The sequence below is a fragment of the Danio rerio genome, chromosome 12 (assembly GCF_049306965.1).
Source record: "Danio rerio strain Tuebingen ecotype United States chromosome 12, GRCz12tu, whole genome shotgun sequence".
NCBI lineage: Eukaryota > Metazoa > Chordata > Actinopteri > Cypriniformes > Danionidae > Danio > Danio rerio.
This window is the reverse complement of record NC_133187.1, coordinates 10219624-10243666: the sequence shown is the minus strand read 5'-3', so window position 1 is coordinate 10243666 and position 24043 is coordinate 10219624. Positions and strand designations below refer to the sequence as shown.

The window sequence follows — 24043 nt, the reverse complement described above, 5'->3', positions numbered from 1 at the left end:
ATGTTTTCATCCACCTATTTTTATGCACATTTCAGAGATGCACATAAAAAACAGTTGATAGAAACGCAGTGATGCGCATAAATTTTTGAAAATGTGCATAAAAAATGTATGTTCATAACTGAGTAGGTTAAACTTTTTATTCAATAAGAAAAGATGCTTATAAACTACGATGGAAACACTTTTACAGAACATATTTCAGTATGCCCATTAAAAAGGTCATGTAATTTTGTTATAAGAGATCATGTGATGATGAAAATGTGTGAATGGACAAACCAGCTGGCTGAGCACATTGTAAAACATCTGAAATGCTGTTTTGGTCATTCTAAAACACTGTAACCATTTCAGTATTAGTGTTATTACATCAATAATTACCTCCAGTCAAGAGCATTTGTGCTCCATGTTTCACACCTTTAAATGTCACCACATGTTCATTGCGTGTTGAAATTGTCTTCTAGGGTGCACATCATTTATTAAATATTGAAAAGATTGACGCAGCTTCTCCACTAAACCCTGTTTTTACAGTTGATATTTAGCACCAGTTAAATAGGAAGTGACTATTTTGTTCTCTTTAACTAATTGGATGGAAACAATGCTTTATTTGCATGTTTATATGTGATATTCCAGTTTTGCGCATAAATTTAATTTGCATCTTTGGATGGAATCATAGCTAATGTCATCTTTGCATTTTAAGTGACATAACAGAGCAAATGACACTTAATGATAGTTGTCATAACCAAACATAAAATCTATTCATATTCATGACATGTTATGTCAAGATTAAAAAGGTTTAATGATAGTCTTATGAAAACCCTCTTTAAGTTAAATCAGGCTGTCTTAATGTATTAAAAGTTAATAAATTAATTCAGAGAGATTTAAGACCCTTAAAAAGTATTAGTTGCATGATGAAGTTTGTATGATGAAGTTAAAGTGGCGATGAGGTCTTAACATGTGTGGAAAGAGTCTTAATATAGGTCTTAAAAGTCATTAAATACTTCACTCTGCTTCCTGTGTACATCATGTAAGTGTTACTTGTAACATTTCATAGCATGGAAGAAATCGTCATCGATTCAATATGAACTGTATTTCAGATTTCACATTCATCTGTACAACCAGGACAGTCTGATTGCTTGTGTTTTACCGTATCATGAGACTAAAGTGTTTGTACGAGTGATCCAGCTGTTCAAGATTGAAGATCCAACCCACAAATGGCACTGGCTCCATGGAATCCAGGTAAACCATATCATATCAGTCCAAATGTGTGTCGTAGTAAAGAAAGTAAGAGTTTTGTAACTTTAATAAAATTGTGCCCTGTGCTTAATCTGTAGAAACCTGGTGTTCCCCTGGCACGAGGAACCCTGCTCACACACTGCTATAAGGATTTAGGCTTTATGGATTTCGTTTGCTCTATGGTCACAAATTCAGTAAAGGTAAGATCTGCATTGGTTGAAGTCCTACTGCCACACTGTCTAGTATTGCACTGGCTACATATATATTTAATTCTGTTTTAGGCGTACTCTGAACTGACCCGGGATGGGAACTGTCCACAGCTGCGTGTGATTTTCTCTTTCTATGCATCGACTATTGTTTCAGCACTTGATGCAGTGGAGAAGATCACTAACTCTATTATTGCCAAACTGCTTCCCTTTGTACAACTGGTAAGAACATTTCATAACATATTACAGATGTGGTTAAAGGGATGGTTTACCCCAAATTTAACCCTTTCACACATGAGTTTTTTTTTTTTTTTTGACCATTACTTAGCTCCACAACTAAGATCCCAGGGTCAAGTTGATCATGTGACCCACGAGCCCTAATGATCTATGTATATATCATCTTTTATTTCTTTTTGCTCTTTTTTTGTAAATTTTGACAAATGTTCTAATTATATTATGAAATTTTTGATAGTCCGATTTTTAAATATGTGATAGAACTTATATTTTGTCTTTTAAGCAGAATAATAATATTGATCATATTATTTGGTACATGGGTGCCACTGTTATTGCTAGAAAGGATACAGCTGCGATCGGAAGTTACCAAGAAGTATTTATATTATTTATTAAATTACACATTAATTTATTAGCATCATTAATTTATTGATGTGAGTATCCTCAGCTCTATCCCTTCTAGACTTTGCTGCGCTGCAGGAGAGGGTGAAGTCTAGATGGGATACAGCTGAGGATATTCGTGTCAGTATATCATAATTTTTGTGACATTGTACAACAAACAGTGGTGTAAAGTAACAAATCACAAATACTCAAATTACTGAGTATAATTGAGTATTTATTTTTTATTTTTTTCAAAAAATTGTAATTTACTAAGTAGTTTTAAAATTGTGTACTTTTACTTTACATTGAGTACATTTTTTTGCGATATATCTGTATTTTTATTTCACCATTTTCCTTCTATCTCCAGTCACTACTTTATTTCTTTCTTGTCTATGGTGATTGGCTAAAGTAGAAAAATCAGTGCTTCAATTCCTGTCCAATCAATTGCACATAGAAAGTAATTCGCATCATACTGAACAACCTCAAGACATGGACGCTTTATAAATGCACCAAGCCTTTTGAAAGAATTAAAAATGTCAAAGAAGATGTCCAAAATCTTTACACGCAATGACCCAGAGACTGTTTATAGACTACGTGTCACTGATGAGAAGATGAAGGATGTCGACTGTATCATAACTGAAATCACCAAACAGCCTTACTCACTATATGGAACGAAAGAAGAATGGAAAAAAAAGGGTTGAATAAAGGAAGGGGCGAACAAGGAATGGAAGAAAGAACCAAACTAATGAAGAAAGGACCAAATAAATAAAGGAAGGATTCAAGGAAACACTAAACAAACGAAAGAAGGAACGAACTAATTAATGAACAAAGGACCTAATGAAGGATAGAACAAAAGAATGAACGAATGAATGAAGGAAGAAATGAAGGAAAAATGAACAACTGAATGCATAAAGGAAGAATAGAACGAACAAACGCAGGAGGGAAAGCACTAACATAGGAAGATAATTGAATGCACTACTGCAGGGGTCTCAAACTCAATTTACCTGGGGGCCGCAGGAGGCAAAGTCTGGGTGAGGCTGGGCCGCATAAGGGATTTCACAAAAAAAAAAAGTCCTCAAATGTCATTATTAACAGTTTTAATTATTTCTTCTGAACATGAAGTGTCATGAACATTAATAGAACATTGAGTGAAGATTATGAACAGTTCTTCTGAACATGGCATCTTTTGCCTACTTCTTGCTGCCAGAGACTTGACAGCGCTTCTTCTCACAAATCTGAACCACATTTGGCTTTAGAGCGGAAGCAGTTGAGACCCTCAGTATGGCTTGAAGATGATCATCATTAAGTCTAGACCTATACTTTAACTTTTTGAAGTCCTAGGGAAAAAAGTGGGGGAACTCACTCAAAACTTCCATTCCCTCACCTAAAAAAAGGCGTATATATGTATAAATAAAACACCCCCACCCCACTCCAGTCACATCAGTCTGTATCTACCTATAATATATATAAGATGCAGGCTGTAGCTAGGTAGGTGGCAGGCTGCAGATAGGTAGCTAAGTGGCAGGCAGGGGCGGGAACAGCTTACCTTGGTTCTGGCCGGCGTGAGTTCCCTCCTAAGACTTTCCGCCCGTCACAGTGTCTAACAAAGGGGCGGGGTGCGTGGTGACGTCACCGGCATCCCCGACCCTTTGTTTGCACGGCGGGCGGGGAATGCCAGTGACCGCTGTGTACGGATAGAATCAGCGGAGCGGGGAGCGCTCTCTCTCCCCGCTCGCTGATTCTGTCAGTGTACAGCGGTTGGCGCGGGCCACAAAATATTGCACTGAGGGCCACAAATAGCTGAAATGTTTCACTGTATTCACTACTCTTGACTACTTTAAAAAGGGCTCCGTTTTACTCATACTTTGAGTCATATTTACAACAGATACTTTTACCCTATTTGCACTACATTTTTGGGCAAGTGATGATACTTTTACTTGAGTTAGATTTTTCAGTACTGCTCCCACCACTGACAACAAATAATATTTTTACATTACTGTGACGCAGGGGCGTTGCTAGGGTCGAAAGGGATAAGGGGCTTAGCCCCAAAGAACCCCCCCCCCCCCCCCCCCAAAAAAAGAAGTTTTAATTCACCACACTAATATACCTATTCTAATCTTATTAACAGGATTAAAAATGGTTAATAATAAATAAAGGGTTTTTAAGACTTGTAAAATCCAAATAGGAAAAAAACTAGTCTGTTATGAGCCATATCATACCTCTTGAGCCTCCTATCTCCTCCTGATTTGAAGTTTTTGTTTGTTTTTTGAAAATGTAATTTTCTGCATGTCTTCAAATCTGAAAATATGATTTATTTTTATAGTGTGAGCTGTTATCTAATGTGATACAAAGCTACAAACATGTTCATTTGGACAGAGTGATTAACTGAGGTGTTGTCAAAATAATGGAATTTCTAAATTCAATACCTTGCAAAATATTGATATTCAATAGGCTACTATTTTTTACATAATAACAATTCTATCAAAAATAGTAGGCTAGCTAAGGCTACAAAAAAATAAAGATCTATATGCTAGAAATATGTTTACTTTAAATTTCTTCAGAGGGATTTTTTTTTTTCATTTTTCCTCAAAATAGGGTGATATGGGCATTGTAGCACTTTAAATGCATGTAATGCCTGTTTTATTCATACTTGAGCAGAAATTCCATATATATTCTTCACAAAAGTAGTAGAACATTCTAGGAAATCCCTAATATGGATGAAGGCATCCAGCTGTTGCTGTAGTAGAATAAAAATACGATCTGAATAAAAATAAAAAGGCTTTAACTGATCATTTACACGACTGCGACAATAAATGTTTTATACAGTTGAAGTCAGAATTATTAGCCCTCCTTTGAATTTTATTTTCTTTTTTAAATATTTCACAAGTGATGTTTAACAGAGCAAGGAAATTTTCACAGTAGCCTATGTCTGATATTTTCCTTTTGAAGAAAGTCTTATTTGTTTTATTTCAGCTAGAATAAAAGCAGTTTTACATTAAAAAAAACATTTTAGGGTCAAAATTATTAGCCCCTTTAAGATTTTATATATTTTTCCTATAGTCTACAGAACAAACCATCGTTATACAATAACTTGCCTTATTACCCTAACCTGCCTTTAAATGTCACTTTAAGCTGTATAGAGGTGTCTTAAACAACGTCTAGTCAAATATTATTTACTGTCATCATGGCAAAGATAAAATAAATCAGTTATTAGAGTTGAGTTATTAAAACTATTATGATTAGAAATGTGCTGAAAACAATATTCTCTCCGTTAAACAGAATTTGGGGGGAAAAATAAACGGGGGCTAATAATTCAGACTTCAACTGTGTGTTCTTCCAACCATTTTAGGTATTTTAATAAGAAAGTCAATTTATAATTTGATTCAAACTGACATAGCATGTTACAGTAGAATATAGTTATATAATAATAAGCTAGATGCATAAACTCACTGTGATTTAACTATTACAGAAACAGATGTGACTTGCTATATCATATAAATATATCATATCTAGAAAGCTAGTACAATTTACGTTTTTTTACTTGTATTTACATTGATATGATGCACATTTTACTGATTATAGTTATTTTATGTCACCAAAACTACACACATTTTATACTGTGGAAACAAGCTTCATCAGTAGTTAAAACTATTTAGTTTCGCGAAAGAGTTGTATTATTACCTCATTAGCTTCAGCTCCTCAAAATAATAAATGAATGATGTGCAGTGGCGGGATTTTTTAAACACCATGTGACAACAGAGCCACTCCCACCTGCCGGTAGAAACAGGTACTGCTGAACAACTGAAGGTTTATTACCTGACACAAACGCTGCGTTAAGTGGAATGTTCGTGATGTATGTGGTAATTTTTAGTACTTACATAACAAAATAAATGTTATACAACATATTTTTATTTAAGTGCAACATATTCCAAGAGATCAGGGGCTTTTGACAATACATCAGGGGCTTAAGCCCCCAAAGCCCCCCCCCTCGCAACGCCCCTGCTGTGACGGTTGGGTTTAGGCTTGAGGTACTGGTTAACGCTAATAAATAAATGTGTAATTTAAAAAATAATATAAATACTACTCCTCAACTTCCGATGGGAGCTGTGTCCTTTCCAGCAAAAACCGCAGGAGAGATCCTGCAGGATGCTGGATTTACTTCATGTTTATTCACAATTTTCTTTCGAAATACGTATAGGTAAGCAACTGCTTATCTGGGGGAGGAATAGAGAAAATATTCTAATAACATAAACAGTGTATATCTCATGTGGATAAAGCACATTGTGCAGTTATATTGAAAAATAATTATTATTATTACCGTCTCTGAAGACATCTGCGTGTGTTTTACAAACCTTAAATGGTATGTTTCGCTTGTAGCTATGTGTATTTAAATGTCTGAAACCTAAAAAAATGTTTTGTTAGAAAGCACGGACAATATGGGATTTATGACAAGCACTGCGCACCTCTCTCTGTCCCTCAGCGAGCACAATCAGATTTGAATTTTAGCAGTTGATGAAGTTTGGTCTGATTGTTCTAATCACACCGGTGTGACCGTACGCTTCAGGGACTAGGCTTTCAAACTGGTGTGATCGTAGAGCATTTATGAATTGTGCATTACACTGGTGGTCTTGACAAACAATTTGACAACTTCTCTGTATAGAAAAACTCCCCCCTCCCTACTTTAGCACTTTATTCTTTGAGCCTTAATAAGTTCTTTATATACTTGTGTGTATTGCCTCTTCTTGTTGAATCACTGAATACCTCCTCAATTGTAAGTCACTTTGGGCAAAAGCATCGGCTAAATGACAAAATATAATAGAGAATGTCAGTGGCAAGACTTGTTTAAATACTTTATTTAATACAATATAATATAAATATAATATAAATAATACAATATAAAATACTTTTTTATCCAAATGAACTTAACTTGTGTTCATCAGAACAAAGAAATGAAAGCAGGATTGGAACAAACTGAGTAACAAAAAAATAGAAGATTTTGATTGAACTATCTCTTTAAATGTATGCGTGTGAATACATACGATGTAAAAATATAGTTTTGTTTCAGATAAATCCAGAAAATTTACTGCCGTGGATATCCCTGAATGCGTTAACGTCATCTTGTATTTTAGAAGAATGAGGAAAATAAAGTAGGTTGGATCAGGGGGATTACATTTCAGAATTAATGTCTAAGGATAAAGCCTTTGCTGTGCTAATGACACAGTTGCGGTTGTGTAAACATTTTAATGTCAAATCTGGAACTTTTAGAACTTATTTTTTTCTAGTGCTGGGCAAAAATAAAAATTAATCGTGATTGGTCGCATCCAAAATAAAGAAAATGTAAAATTTTTCTTTACATAATGTATCTGTGTGTGCTGTGAATATTTATTTTGTATATATAAATATTCACATGCATGCATATAATTGAGATGTTAATTTATAATTGGATATAAAAGATTTATAAGAAACAAGTTTTATATTATATAATATCTAAGTAACAATATATTTTTGTATACTTTTGTTTCTATCACACACACACACACACACACACACACACACACACACACACACACACACACACACACACACACACACACACACACACACATAATACATATATTTATATATAATTCACACACATTATGTCAAAACAAACTTTTATTTTGGTTGTGATTAATCACGATTAATCTTTTTCCACCACAAATGTTTAAAGTTGTTTATATGCAATAAATTCCCATTGCTTCTGAAAACACAGTGTCAGGGATTGTCAGGTCTGTATTTTAACAAATTTCGTTTAAAATAGGCATATTTTGTGAGTGAAAATTGGAAATTTGGAAATCAAATTCTTATTTTAAATCAAATCAGACAATTAGATTGTAGAATTTTCATGCCTTGATACAGATCTCAAAACATACAAATTCCAGTTTATAACGCAAGTGTAAAAATTAAATGTAAATGAAGTCAGGGAGTGGTGTGGTGAAGTGACTGGCAATATATTTACAATGTATACATAATGCCATTTAACAAAAGAAAAATGTTTCTGAATTCAAATAATTTTTGGTTTCTAGATACTTAAAAAGTTTCTTTAAATACTTTGAAGGTCTCTTTCTTTTTCCTTCATAACTAGGGGCTGAAATCTAATCTTTCGGACTACACGGCTGCCACTTACATGATCGTGTGTCAGATGGCAGTGAAGGTGGTAATGGAGGCTCAGCTGGTGGACTCTCTGAGCGTGCAATTGAGCAGGTCTCTAGGCCGAACACCACAGCTGATCAGAGAAGGCTTGAGCTGCATTATCATCCTGCTCCAAAACCAGAAAAAAGGAGTGATTGGTCAAAAGTACAATTTTTTTGTGTCTACTTCTCTATGTCTTCAGTTAGTAGGGGTGTAACGCATCACAACCCACAGTTCGGAACGCACCTGACCCGCAGGTTAATAACGTTTTTAACTTGTAGGTTAATCCACCATTTATATCGCCTACCGCGTCATTCAAATCACGTGTATGAAAGCATTTAGGCTTCCCTGTTGAATATAACGATGATGAAAAAAGTTGTGGTGGGATCTACCTAAATGCTTTCTTAAGTTATTAATTAAAGGTGTTTTCTGATTCTGTTTGTTTAGCCTGCGTAAATGCATTCAGTGTAAAGCTGCATAATTAAACATTAAAAGATTGAACTCACTTAAAATCCACGCAACATGAATGATAAAAGGTAATGATTTACATGTTTATTAATTTGATTGAGATTCAGTTTTTACACTTTTCCGTTCGTTACAAACAATTAAATAACACAGAAGTTCTGGGAGAACAGTTTATAGTTCAGATATAAACACAGATGTTTATGGTAAAGATTAAAATCGCAGTTTAATGGAACTTGACGCTATAGAATGTTGTAGCAATTACATTGTTTAACCAATAGGTGGCAGCAAACAACCATCAAAATTATGTCACTGAATAGGTTTTCAAAATTGATCCACCTATAATGAAGTTTTATGTACGAGTTGTTAAAACATAATTTAAAAAATTATGATTTGTTGTACAAGATGTTAGATTTCTATTTTTAGCATTATCAACAACAATAGCAAAGAACATTTTTCGAAATGAAAATTTTCTTTTTTCAGCAGTTTTTTTTTCTTGATTTTTAATAAGATTACAGCTTCCAAGTTATTTTTGTTAAAACCAATGGTTTTTGCTGTTATATTTTTGCATAAATGAAAAGCAAATTACATTTGCTAATTCAAAAAATGGTCCGATCCTTGCCTCAAAAACCATTGTGTGATCCGAACCAGATTTGTGATTCGTTATACCCCTATTAGTTAGTGTTGACCAAAGACTTATCTCATGCATCTAAATATTCCGTTAATTTTTTTTATACCTCATTAGGACATATGGTTACCTGTGTGCTGTCCCTACCCTGGTGTCTACCCTTCAGAGCATATCAACTGTGCATGACATCAGTCCTCTACTGAGTTACCTGCTGCCTCATCTCATACACTCTGTGATGACCCAGAATGGTTGGTTTCTATGTGTGCCTCATTTGATCGTAAAAGAACTCTACAGTTTTATCGTTTTTAAATCCATTCAGCCAATCTCACTTTTTGCCTAGCTTAGCTTAGCATAAATCATTGTATTGCATTAGACCATTAGCGTAGCATAGCCACAATCATTTTACACAGTGCTGTAATTTAGTTAGCTAACTGGGGACTATTTTCAGGTGCTGTGAAATATCAGTGCCTTTGCTGCAGTAATGGTACGGCAGCAAAGTTTCTTGATTATTATGCTTGAATGAGAGCAGAGGTCCTAGCCCTATCGGCCTAGAAAATAACAACTTTTCAGTTTTCATTGGTCTAGGAACATGATTTAATCACAGAAGAGTAATGCTTACATTTGGAAAATTGTGTATAATAGTTAGTAGAGGTGTGAACCTACACTGGTCTTACAGTTGGTTCGGTTACGATTTTAATGCCATCGATTCGGTCCAGTTCGATATCTCGGTGCATCACGATTCATTGATGATGCTTTCCATACACAGTTTTATATTTTCTTCACAGCACAGCAATTATTGTATTAAAATTTATAAACATATTTATATTTATATACAATTTTGTAATGCAATTTTGTTCTTTAATACAAACAGATATATGAACTGAACCTTTAAAACTCAAGTACATGCACAGAACAACATGAACATTTATAGCAAATAAACAAATATATTTATCCCACTGAGCCCTGTTTAGCGAGTTCTTTCCCCTAAAACTGTTCAACAGAAAACGGCACACTGATAAACGGCAGTGGCAATCACAGCTGATCCATGATAGACGCGGAGGAGAAAACTAGCTCTGCAGACACACACTCCTCTCTGTATCCAGAAGTATTGCTGTAACAGCTGAGAGGAGAGGAAACTTTACCTCATGACAGCAGGTCAAAAGTCCACAGCGAGAGAAATTGGTACCTAGTAATAGTACTTTCAGTTAATCCATAACAGTGAAATAGTTCTGTTGTAAGTGTCAGTGAAAGACCAGACCAGAAAACACTTGCACACAGTTTCTGCGTTTTTAAGTAGTTGGAGCGTTTTAAACGGTCGCACTCGCCTTCCTCACCATAGTAAGCCATCGGGACATAGCACATAGATAAATTACGTCAGTACACATTAATCGGTTATGATTATAACTGAACTGATACTGAATTATCCGCGTCTGCATCGTAGTGCACAGAAAAAACTGTAGTTTTGACAACCCTAATAATTATCATGTAATATATAACATTTAATATAAAATGTAATGTATAGTAATTGAATATGCTAATGGTCTATAAGAAGCTAAGTTCAAAGTATCCCCGCCATGTGATCGGCTGAATGGATTAAAAAATGGTAAAACTCAACTGTTTAACTTAGAAAAATTATTTCCAATAAAGTGGAGTGGTTCATTAAAATGATCAAATAAAAATGGCATTTTGCTATTATAAAGATTGTACATTTATACAACGATTTTACATGCATATAAAGCTTCATGGTTTTGCTTTAAAAATGGCTTAGAATCTTGATTCAGACACCTATGCAACTTTACTATTAATTGATTTTAGCCAGATATTGCTGATGTGTTTGAATTTCTCTAAACATAGAATGTAGGTATATTAAAGAATGAATTGTAGTATCAAGGAACTCTTCTAACAGCTGTACCATCAGTGCTGATCATAGCAAAATTGCTATTATCCTATTGTTAATTTCTTTATGTCTTATGTCCATGTAGATGAGCAACAGAATGAAGGTTTGTCAGACAGTACTGGACTATTGCAGTCAGTATTTCAAAACCTTCAACTTTCCAGCAACCTGGAGAACACTGCAGCTAAGTAAGCATGTTTAATTTAGCTTCAGTTATGAATGAATCGTTGTTTAAAGGGAACGTTCACCCATCGTTTACTCATCCTTCATTTATTCCACACCTGTTTGAGTTTCTTTCTTCTGTTTAACAAAGGAAGATATACTGAGGGATGTTGGAAAAAAACAATAACTTCTATAGTGTTTTAGGTTTCTACTATGGATGTCAATGGGGGCTTTTCCCAATATTGTTCAGAATATCTTGTTTCGTTTTCAACAGAAGAAATAAATTAATAAAACCTTAGAACCACTTGAGTGTGTGTGTGATTGATGAGGATAGTTTCATTTTTGGGTGAACCAGAACATTACCCATTTATTATGATCTTTGATTCACTGGATCTTGACTCATTCACATGCATCGATTTGTACAGGCTGCTGCTTGAAGAGTATGTTGTCTGCGGCAAAGAGCTTCCTTCAGATGGGATTTCAGCTCTTAATCAGAGAATTCAGCCTACAGTACGACTGTTTGAATCCAGGTCTGTTCAGTTTTGCACTTGTTGTGCTGGAGTACAGTCAAGTCATGGGCAGTGTTTTGTTTCTGGTGTTTACCTTTGTGTGTTCTTTACTAATAGGTATCCATGTGCACTGGATATGGCATTGGAAAATCATGTCAAAAATGTGTCATCCGATAATGAAAAAAACCTGCTTCATCAGTTCATCTCTCTCACTCTGAGCTGTGGGAAATATCAGGTATTGCTGATCTTGTTTTAATGATGCTGCGTTCATACCAGTTGTAGAAGAAGCATCAAGCTTGAGTGATTTACATGTTAAGTCAATGCAAAGATGCGAATAAACATTCTGTGGTGCGATACGCGTGAATGAGGCAGCCTGAATGATGTGATTCGCGCAAATGAAGCAGTGCGAGTTGAGCGTTTTGTGCAATTGACACTCGTTTCGCACGAATCGCTCAAGTTCAAAAATCTGAACTTCAGCGGACATGCACCCCACGTTAACCAATCAGGAGCTTGCTCTTGTAGGGACATGCTTATGACATAGCGCCTGTTGTTGGTGTCCCAAGGGGAAATCGTCCAGCTGACACCAGGCAAACATTGATCGAACTGGGCTAGGCTCACCGCTGAAAGCTTCCATCATCCAGGTTAAGTTTCTGGAGGAGTTGATGAATTCACAGAGCTGGATGCACCTCTGAAATGATCCTAGTGGACTCGGAAATTGCTCCAAATGAATCGATGCTGTTTTTTAGCCTTCATAAAGCACATAAACAGTTATTTTCTCAATAAAATCCATGTTAGCTATTTAGCAATGAAGCTACATTAAACAGGCAGGTAGAAGCCCTGCCCATGATGTGAATTGCTCAGTGAATTTGACACATGAACGAATCGAATAAGCTCAAAATATTTACACATCTATTTATGCACGAGTAGCGTGATTTATCCGCCCGTTCCGCGTCTGGTGTCAACACAGCATAATAATTAATTGTTTTGTACAGTTAAGCCTTTTAATGCAAACTATAAAGGAATAACAATATTCAAGTTTGATGACCACTTTTAGAAATTATGCAGAATATAATTAAAGAGTTTGTTGACACACAAATTTGGTTAATTTTTCAACAAATTTATATATTTTAGATGCAATCCAGGAGCTCTCTCATTCACCAAAAACAGTTTAGAAAAGGAATCAAAAACTGTCTGTTACATGTGACTTAAGTAGTTCAACTGTAAACACAAAAAGCTCCAAAAATGCTTTTGTGCAGCAAAAAAAGCTGTAAAATTGATTTTGTTTGCCTGTCTTTCGCATCAAATCTGTAGGTGTGTTTATTACAGGCAATGGGATTTTGCGATGCACTGCTGACCCTAAAGGCAATACGCTAAGCCTGAATCATACTTTAGTCTGCCTCCGCAGCATGATCCTCTGCTGACTGCACACACAGTCTGCAAGTGAAGATGCTGATAGAGTGAATTTAATTATATATCGAATGTGAATAGGATGTGGATAAATGTGAAGGACACTCATGATGATGTTTGCTTTTAGTACAATTGTGTAATTCAGCAATTTAGGCTATATTTTATATATCCAAGCTAACTGTGTACTTAATGTGAACTGTTATGTCTTATAATGTAAAGTAGCTGGACTCACTTTCACTCGTTTATCATTTTTGTGGTGTATGTCAACGCACATCACAGTATGAATTTGTTTTGGATTGCTATAGGTGTTGTCAAAAAGTTGTGCATTGTTGGATGCAGAGCTGTGCAAAGTTGCAAAACATTTTATGCACACCACCAGTTAAAATGATGTCTAACCGCCTAAAGCGAACTTCCACCTACACTACCATGACATTACATTCGCTGCATGACCTTACAGAATACAGATGCATCAAGTATAAATTAACCTTCGTACAGCCTGTTGTAAATGCACACAGTGGCCTGACATAGGACATTGGCAAACAAAGCTGTTTTTACATTTTATTTTTAATATTTTTATTTTATGGTTTTAAATGTATTTATTTATTTATTTATTTTTTTTGCTGCACTAGTTAAACCACTCAAGTCATGTTTTTGGTCCCTTTTCTGGACTTTAAACATCTCGGGACTATTGCTGTGTATGGAGGATGAAGAAGCTCTCAGATTTCATCAAAAAATCTTGATTTGTGATCTGAATATGAATGAAATAGAATGATTGAAGTGAGAGCGAGTACAGTACTCAATAACAGGAAGGCATAAGGAATATGTTATTTCTGTTTTAAAATGACATGGTTTTAGTCATTTAAATGCCCTTTTATAAAAACAAGACCTGATTGTTGTATGAATGCAGATTCTGCCGGAGTCCGAGACCTCTCTGATGCTCAGCCTCAATCACCCTCTTCCCTCTGTGAGAAACATGGCCGTAGACTACCTGAAAGAGATCCTCAACTCAGAACATGTGTGTATCTTTTATACTCCCTTTAAATGTGAGAATAATGTGAGCTTGTTTGTAACATAATGTTTGTTATGTTTCCATCTAAAGCTACAAAGTTACTTTAAGGGCAATATTAAATATAAAGTTAAGTATTGCACTAAATATTTGTAAATTGTAAAAAAAAAAATAATAATAAATAAAAATCCTATATGTTCTTTAGCAGTGGTTCCCAGAGTAGGGGTTGCAGGACAATAGGGTGGGGGTCTTGGGGATTTCCAAAAATATGATATATGTTAATAAACTATTAGAACTACCATATTTTATTCACAGCCTACAGAAGATAAAAATAGTATTTAATAGTTACATTAAAAAAAACATGCAAATAAAAAACCATCAGCCTCTCAATTTTTTTTTTCCATTGGATTGCGACTCCTTGGGTTATTATTTACAATACAGCAAGGTTTCTGCTACATTCATTCTTCCATTGCGGTGCACCACGGCAAAATTGATCCCGCCACGGCTACATTACAACTTCTCATTCAGACATTCAGTCATGTTTTTTTTTCCTAATAGCGAGTGATAATCGCACCAAAAAGTATTAAAAGGTAAGAAAAATTATAACAGCGCAAACTTTTCTGAAACTGATCGTAGTAGTGCTGTGCCTTATTTGTTTAACTCTTTATGATTACATGCTGACAGACTGACTGGCTGACTGACTGATGCGTGAGGCCAGCAAACACCACGTATAGCCGTTTCACTTTACTTCAGGACACATTAATACCGCTCTGTAGATTTATTGGAGACATTCTTAAATATTCCTAGCAAATCTTAAAAATGTTGGAGACATACTCTTTACATAAGCGCACTAAATCGCACTTCAGCAGCGTTTATTTGAGAGCGCACAAGAAGATCTGCGGTTGAGGGGGTGTGCAAGAAGTTTTGGAAATCGGCACGCAAGCAAAGAGATCAGCATGCTTTAGGCTATGACATAAATGCGATATCGACTTGTAACACTGCGCTCACGACATTTGTCATTGAAATAACGCCACAGGTAATTGGTAGATCTGTGTAAAACAGGCCTGCCACCACAGCTGGAAAAAATCCTAGAGGAAACACTGTACAGCAATAGGATTAGTTGCAGCAGATTTATTTTATGATGCAATGTTTAACTTTGACACCTTTGCGACACTCATACTTTAAAAATAAAGGCCACGACCGAACATGGAGGATGATCTCCAAGTCGAGGTCTCCATAATTAAGCGAAGAATAATGTTGTGCTCTAAACTTTGTGTCCAACTGCCCTATTATGTGAGGTTAATATTAAATTGAATGAATAATGACTATAAAAGATGATATGGTCGTGTACAAATTATATTGGTACCCTTCAGATTTGTCCAGGTCAGTTTCATTCTGTTTTTATTTCTTACGTTGAACCACAATTCGAAATGAATATCTGACAATCAGTAGACACTTTTTTTGTGTGTGTAATCGATATGCTTGTGTTTTCATAGTTCTTATTGGTGTGTGTGAGCTGTTGTTTGCAATGATTGTTTGTGTGTTTGTTTACAACCACCTCTGAGATTAGTGGGGGTCGCGAGTCACTGCAATTGTTATTTTGGATTTTCAAAACTTGGCAAACTCTGTTATGTTGTCTTGTGATCGTCTGTTGAGGCTAAATCACAATTTTTGATGCACATCAAGGAAATTATTAAATGTGTTTTATCATAGTTTACATGCATGTCTTTTTGTTGGAATCAACTTTGTTTGATGTAGTATCCTCAAATGCCCAAAAAACATGATCTTGTGTTCCGCGTAACACGCGTAATTTGATGAAACAGCCAAGAAACCAGATTCATTGAGGTAATGAGATGCTGTTTGTCTGTCTGTGTGTGTTGTGATATGTGTTATGAAGCAGAATAGCTTTGATGAGGCGTTTCTCAAAGATGCTTTGCTGGAAAGAATAAAAGATGATTCTCCAGAAGTTGTGCTGTCTGCACTTAAAGCCTTGCAGGTGAGATCACGATGTCATGGATGTTATGCATTTTGATAAGTTACTTTTTTCAATTCAAATGTTAAATGTCTGTTTTTGGTTCTCTGATAGCATCACATGGGCCTAATGGATGTAGAGGACACCGTTTCCAGTTTGATTTCACTTCTTCATCGCATCAAACCATCAGCAGATTGGTTAGTTGACTGAGGTTATATAATTCTTAAATTCAGGTTTTCCAAATTAATCAATTGACAGGAAATCCCTGTGATTCCCATATATATATATATATATGCTTGTCGGTGATGTATGTGCTTGTGACTGAATGCGTAGGTTAGGCTATGCTCCATTCAGCCGTTTTTGTTTTTGTCAGCTTAACCTTTAATTAAAAAATAAAAAACTATTACTGTAGATCTTAGAACAATGTTTTGTCAATTTTGTTGCAAGTAGCCATGTAATAAACTGGATAAAGTACATCCAGGTTGATATTTTTTGCAGTATAAACAGCTTCAGTTTTATACTAGGCTACCATTAAACCTTTTGGCCTTTATTCTTTGGTAACAACCACCTGGATATACTTTCTCCCTAAAATAACATACCCTAAAATGTTGTGCTTGACCAATCAGTAAAAATAAAAAGTACTAGTAAAGATGTGCAAATATTCTATCTAGTTTTTCTCAACCACATTCCTGGAGGAACACCAACACTGCACGTTTTGGATGTCTCCTTTGTCAAACCCATCACAGGTCTTTCAGTCTCTGCTAATGAGCTGATGATCTGAATCAGTCGTGTGTGGTTAGAGAGACAGGGAAAATGTGTAAAACTGGTGGTCCTCTAGGAACGTGGTTGAGAAACACTGCTTTATTAGATATTCATTTAAAAAAAATGTTGTATACCTCTTTTGTTTGTTTGATTGATTTTTACAAATTTCTATTTATTCTGAAAGGTGGAGGGGTGTGGGAACGTCCGAAATGCATACAAACATAATGCACATACGAACATAATGCACATTATTTTTTGTCATGTTTTATCAGTACATCACTTTTGTTAATCATTTGATCAATTTTTTACATCACTAATAATATCATTTTTTCCCTTACTTAGAAAGATGCTCTAGATTAACTTTAATCAGGCTTCGTCTGGGCTTATTTTCTGCAGGTGTCCAGTGCTAAAAGAGGCTGTGCGCGTTCTTGATGACCCACGCATTATTGAGGGTAACCCAGATCTTAAGGCTTACATTAGTTGGGAGCTTTTACCCTTCCTGGTGATGACGAGAGCTGCACCTGAATGTGTGGAGCTGCAGATGACGTCTGCCATTACTGAAACCACTCTGATCTCCCAGCATCCTCTGACCCAGGGCTGGGCCAAAGGTAAACACTCCTGCTGTTCCCAGTAAAATTGACACTATCCAACCTCACAAATGATCAAACAATTGGCCTAATGAACTAAAGTGGGGAACACCAAATTGATGTTTTCAATAGATTAGAACAGATATTGATATTGTGCTAATTAGGTCAATATTTGAATCAGACAATATAGACTCACTATAAAAGTAGGGCTGCAGGATATTGGAAAAACTCTGATATTGCAATATTTTATGACTCTTCGAGAAATATTGCGATATGAAAGCAGTTTGTTTAGCAGAAGGTTTGAATAGCTCTATTTGACACTTTTCTGGGTAGTCTAACAGTATTCAGAAGCAGGAATTCAATAATCACAATGCAAAAAGGATTTTCTTGCTTTTTGCTTTGTCTTATTATTGTTATTATTTAAAAACTGAAGAACAGTTATGAACAATGTGCAATACATAGACCTTCTTAAAGTACAGGCAATAACAATCTTTTTTTAAATAAACAAACAAATAAATAAATAGGCTACAACAATATATACATGCAATGCAGACATAAATCATAGCTAAATATTGTCGTTTATTTAGAAAAGCTGGCGCAGAACACTTGTGAATATGCTACTTTAAATAGTTCTTGCGCTTCGCCATCAAATGTATTTTTCATGTTAATGCTAAATTATGGAGCTGTGAACCTACACTGGTCTCACGGTTCGGTTCGGTTACGATTATCATGCCATCGATTAGGTTCAATTCGATATCTCGGTGTATCACCGTGCATTGGCGATGCTTTCCATACACAGTTATATATATATATATATATATATTTTACAGCAGAATTCCTGTATTAAAATGTATGAATATATTTATATACTATTTGTAATGAAATTTTGTCATTTAATACAAAAAGTCAGATATATAAACTGTACCTTTAAACAACACGAGCATGTATAGCGATTAATATAAACAAATATAAATATCCTGCTCGCTTTCTGATCCTTGTCTACCAAATTCTCTTACACCCCTTTGATTGGTCACACCCTCAACTAAAACGGCTGCGATTGGCTCTTGCGTGCTGCGCTTTTCACAGATGAGTGATAATGAAAAGCGGCAGCGGCGATCTCACAGCTGATCCATGATAGACACAGTGGAGGGAACCCTGCAGGCACGCGCTCGTGTCTGTATCCAGCAGTATCACTGTAAAACAGCCAAGAGAAAAGGAAAAGTCACGCCAGCAGGTCAAATAGGCCCACAGTGAGAGAGAGAGAAAGAAAGAAAGAAAGAAAGAAAGAAAGAAAGAAAGAAAGAAAGAAAGAAAGAAAGAAAGAAAGAAAGAAAGAAATGGAGTACTTTCATTCTCTCAATCGCAGTGAAATAGGGACTTCTGCTGTAAGTGTCAGTGAAAGACTGATCCAGCAAACACACACAGTGAAATTGTGCACAGATTCTGCGTTTTTAAGTAGTTGGAGCGTTGTGAACACTCACGCTCGCCTTCCTCGCCATAGTAAGCTACGACGACAAAGCGCATATGAGATAAATGTCGTCCATACACAATAACCGATTATAATTATTACTGAACCGATACCGAATTGTCTGCGTTTGCATCGCAGTGCACCGAAGAAACGATGAATTTTGACACCCCAACCAAATTAAGAACAGAACATTGTTTAAGAAGAAGAGCAAGTAGGTAAATTTGAATGAAATCTTTATTGTCTAAACACGAGTTTCTTTATTCATAGTGCTGAAGGCTGTTCTGGCAAAAACCTCTGAGTCGGATCTGCTTGGTGTGGCGAACGAAATGCTCACAACAACTCTGATCAAGAACTTGGCTAACATGGATCATGCAACCAAACGCAACACTGTAAGTGTAAAATTCTCTGGTTCAAGCTCAAAAAGAAGGTCTCTCTTGTCATTTTAATTCTTTCTTTTCCCCTTGTTATATCAGCCTCGTTTCTTTAGATTTTATTTAGATTGTTTCTTTTGTCCATTGACTGTTGCCAGTATTGTTAATTTATAGTTTTCATGTTACGTCACACCATTTGGGGAACCAAAAAAAACACAGTGGCTGCGTCCGAAACCGCATACTTCCATACTATACATTACGCTAAAATCAGTATGCGAGCCGAGTAGTATGTCCGAATTCATAGAGCTCGATAAACAGTATGCGAGAAGTACCCGGATGACTTTCCGGCGAGATTCTGAAGTGTGTATCTCCTGCACGCTGCGTAATCCCATGATGCCACGCAAGAGAATTCATGAATGGGAGTAAAGCGATGCAACTGACGCAGGTCGGTCACGTGACCATGACAAAACGGCGGATGTAGTACGTCTGAATTCCATTCATACTTTTCACATTCATACTGTATAGAACATACTTTTCTAACGCCGAGTAGCACGTTTACATTCAAATGCAGTATCTACTGAGTAGTAGGTGTTTTCGGACGCAGCCAGTATCCTAATGCTTATTGAACTGTGGAGGTTGTACCGAATGGTAGGGATAGCTGACGTGAAACTGACGTTTTGACAAAGTGTTGAGATCCTGAAGAGCAAGTGTTTCAACACACCATGTCACAATACTAAAGCAATTTGGATCGGTCATTTCAGAAGCGTTTTGAAACCAGGTGAATCTGAGTTTGACTGACATACTCGGAGAAAACCTCTATCCCATGTTGCCTAGTGGTGTGCCCGGAGTTATTGTGCTGCAAGTGGTCCGAGTTCGAATCCCGACTTGTACAAATAAAAACTCTTAAATTATGACTTGATGTCATTTAATAATGCTACTTTTCATGACCAAAACAAGACATAAAAATTCACAGTGTTTATTCAGATGTCAATGTTAAAACTAAACACGTTCAACAGAGCATTTAAAAGCATCCATAGCTGCATCACCCTGGGTTCGAACCCTTTATCTCTGCATGATAGTCTGGAACTCTCACCGTTTCACTAAGGCTGCATTTACACTGCATGGTTCAAGTGACAATTCAGATTTTTTTTCCCCTCTAATGTGGCACAGATCGGAATATGGCCTATGTACGCTTAAACAGGACAAAATCATATAGATTCCGATTTACTCAATCGGAAAAAATCAGATCCGTGCTCATGTCTGCAGTGTAAGCAGGTAGATCGGACCTGTCAATGCGAGTCACGCGTCATTAAAAACCATAGCCAATGACATTAAGTCTGATGCTGAGACTTCAGCAGAGTCGCAAATCTTAAATCTCATACACGAGGTCTAAATTCGCTTTTATATTGTCATGTTGTACAATTATTTGAGCATGTTAACGAGAGCGAGAGAGAGCGTGCAATATCCACCACCAAACATAACATAAACCTGTTGCGTACATCACATGCATAAATCACGCCATGGACTTGACATTAAGACGCCTAAAGGTTTAAAAAGGCCTAGATTAAAAGAAAATAGCCAAATGAGAACTTTTCTGTCATAAACTATTGTAAAACAGCTTGTCAAAAAGAATTAAAAGAAAATGAAATCCAGCAAACTAATTAAAGGAGAAAAGGGAACTCTTTAATTGTCAGCTGTTAGTCAGCGCCCACTCTTTTTTTTCCCCTGGTCAATGCACCTTTGCCATGTGCTGTGTAAATGCAGACAATCAGATACGAGTCACTTTTAATAGATGATGTGAGCAGGTCATCAAAAAATCAGATACAGTCACAAAATCGGAATTGGCCATCAAGATCTGCAGTGTAAATGCAGCCTAAATCACTTGAAACCTTAGTTCTACAATGTAGGTTTTAATACCTCAATTTTCTTAACTATTTCTTTTTCTGAAGCCACTAGGTGTCACTGTAGAGACGGGTTTCAAAACGTTTTGAAGCTACGAATGTTTCAGTGTTTTATGAAACCTCACTTTGCCCACCATTACCGAACGGTTCAATATTATGCCCATGCATCTGAGTGTCCACGTATCATTAAACATCAGTAGCACTCATATTAGATCTGTATCAATATATTCGTAGGACTTCTGAATCAGTATCCCTAAACCTAAATAATACTGTCTATACAAAAATGCTTTTTAAATCTAGAGTCAGCATTATCTTTGCTCAGTCTCAGTGTTTTGTATGTGTCTTACAGCTGGAGAACGTGTGTGATATCCTGAGCCGTCAGGGCAGTAGTGTGCGGGACAGAGCAGCGTTTGTGGTGTTTAGTTCTGCTCTGCTTCAGAGTCTGCAGTCCATGACGGAGAGCCAGCACCTCCACACCGCACAGAGTGTGTATAAACTACTGGAGCCTTTACTGCTGCAGGCATACACCATCCAGCCTGAACAGGTCAGAGTGCAAATGAAAAGACATACAACTTTAAAATACACAATACTGGCCAGTACCAATTTTTAGATAATTTTGGATAAAACTTTAATTTAATGTTACCTATTTACCAATGTTCCATGCACTTACTATAGTAACTACAATGAATTATGCAGAATTGCATGTAACTAACACTAAACATTACCCACATTTTAACCCCAATCATATAGTAAGTAAATGTGATTAATTAATAGTAATCAGTAGGTAAATAAATTGTTACACTGTAACTACAAAACCATAAAATAAAGAGTAACCAAATTTTGGCCTGTGATATTTGAGTTGTTCATATATTAAAGAGTTCTCACGGATCTGGAATATTGTGCAATGTTAAAAAGTGTGTACCAGACATTGAAAGTCATGGAGTTGTAATGGTTGTTGTTGTGGAATAGGAATTTTTGTATGTCACTTTAAATGTTAGTATCCATTTATCGAAAATGTTTTTTTTTTTTTTGAAACCATATTTTTTTTTTACATCGTTTCACCTCTGTTGTTTTGCTTTGGCAGTTTTTCAGCTCCATTTTATTTCTTTTACATTCATTTACTGGCAAAGGAAGTGAAATGCTTTGAAATGTGCATTTTAATTTAATATTTGATCAAAACATGAGAGGGTCCAGCTCCTCCCCTCTTTAAAAAACAGCCAATAACATTTTATTTTTATCACAGCTCTGCCAGTGTGAGTGGTTGAGCTCAAGCGCATTAAATGTAAAGCATCTTAAAGGTGGATAACATGAGTTCCCGCGGGTCCTTAAAAAGTCTTAATGTCTTATGGTGCTTTCACACCTAGACTTTTGTTTCGGAACCTGTCTCGTTTGCCTAGTTTGCGCGGTTCGTTTGGCATATGTGAAACCACCAATTGCGCTAGGATCCGCGCCAAATACTCGTTCTGAGTTCGCTTGAATGAGGTGGTCTCGTCTCGATTGAAACGAACCCTGGAGCGGATCGATTGCAGTGAGAAAGCGATACGATCTGAGCTTGGTTATATCACTGTGTTTTATGGATATGTAATAGGCATACGGCTATATGAAGAGAGAATTATGAGTATGGCGGGAAGTTTCGCGAGTCTCCGGATGCCCGCAAATGAGTGATAATCTCCCGGTAATCTCACGTCTCCCTCCCGGTCCTCAAATAGGCTACGTCGCGCACCCTTCTCACCCGTCCCCATTGCATCTCTCCTCACTCTTCAGACACGTCGCGCGCACTTTATCAAACCACCACCTCTCCTGACAACTGAGCGGGACTCTGCAAAATAAACCCTGACACTCTGACCAATGTGAGGCCAGTTTACTCACACGTGAATTGTTTTAGCTCTTTTGGTCCGATTAGAAACTTTTCAGTGTGAAAGCGAACCACTCCAAGAACAAAGAGCAACAGTGTAACATTTGTAATCTCTGTTTCGGAACAACTGAATCAATTCACAGGTGTGAAAGCACCCTTAAATTAAAATTCGGGAAATTAAGCTCTTAAATTGTCTTAAATTTACCGTAAAGTCGCTATAGGTATTACATTTTCAGCCGGTGTGCTTAATGACGAAATGGAAACACAGTGGTCCACCGTAAAACATCTTATAGTTGATCAATTTAGTATGTGTGAAATAGGTGAAAAATGACAGCATTGTTGCCAGATTGGGCAGTTTTGAACACGATTGTGCAGGTGTAAAATGACAGAAACTTTTCGTGATGTTCGCAACCGTCTCAAACCATCACCCCACCTTTCATTCTTACAGATGACTGGGCAGGGTTTTTTTTGCATTTTGGCGGGTTTGGGATAGTTTTTGGGCTGGAATCAGTCAGCTACATCTGGCAACATCGAATGGCAGTCTCTGAATGACAGTTTATTACGGTAGGTTGGCTACAGACGCTGACGTCGGTCTGCATCTCCGTGCTGTCATTACACGGTTGTCGAGGTGAGGTTCAAAATACAAAGATGGGAAAGTGTAAATTTAATAACAATTGGATGGGAGTGGATGCATTCAGGAGGTGGTTGGTGCCGGCTGAAAATAACAAGAGGCAAAAATACCTTTTCGTTAGGGACCATGTGGCTCAAATCCGTCGAGTCGCACATGAAAGGAGAAAAGCACTAGCGGTACTTTTTACCAGCTAGTCCTGGCGGGTCCAAGTT

The 24043-nt window shown here is 36.5% G+C and overlaps 1 protein-coding gene across 5 annotated transcripts in view; it reads left to right on the top strand.

Moving 5' to 3' along the window:
- The window catches only part of heatr1 (HEAT repeat containing 1), an 81418-nt gene that overhangs the window by 8680 nt on the left and 48695 nt on the right, over nt 1–24043 (top strand). For 3 of the 5 annotated variants that reach the window (XM_073917435.1, NM_199900.1, XM_073917437.1), the window contains 14 exon segments: nt 1089–1230; nt 1326–1427; nt 1509–1655; nt 8170–8381; nt 9424–9554; nt 11289–11388; nt 11788–11892; nt 11989–12106; nt 14186–14293; nt 16185–16280; nt 16371–16453; nt 17415–17626; nt 19341–19462; nt 21695–21889. In XM_073917435.1, the coding sequence (XP_073773536.1) occupies nt 1089–1230; nt 1326–1427; nt 1509–1655; nt 8170–8381; nt 9424–9554; nt 11289–11388; nt 11788–11892; nt 11989–12106; nt 14186–14293; nt 16185–16280; nt 16371–16453; nt 17415–17626; nt 19341–19462; nt 21695–21889 (1873 nt within the window). 5 annotated transcript variants of the gene reach the window in all.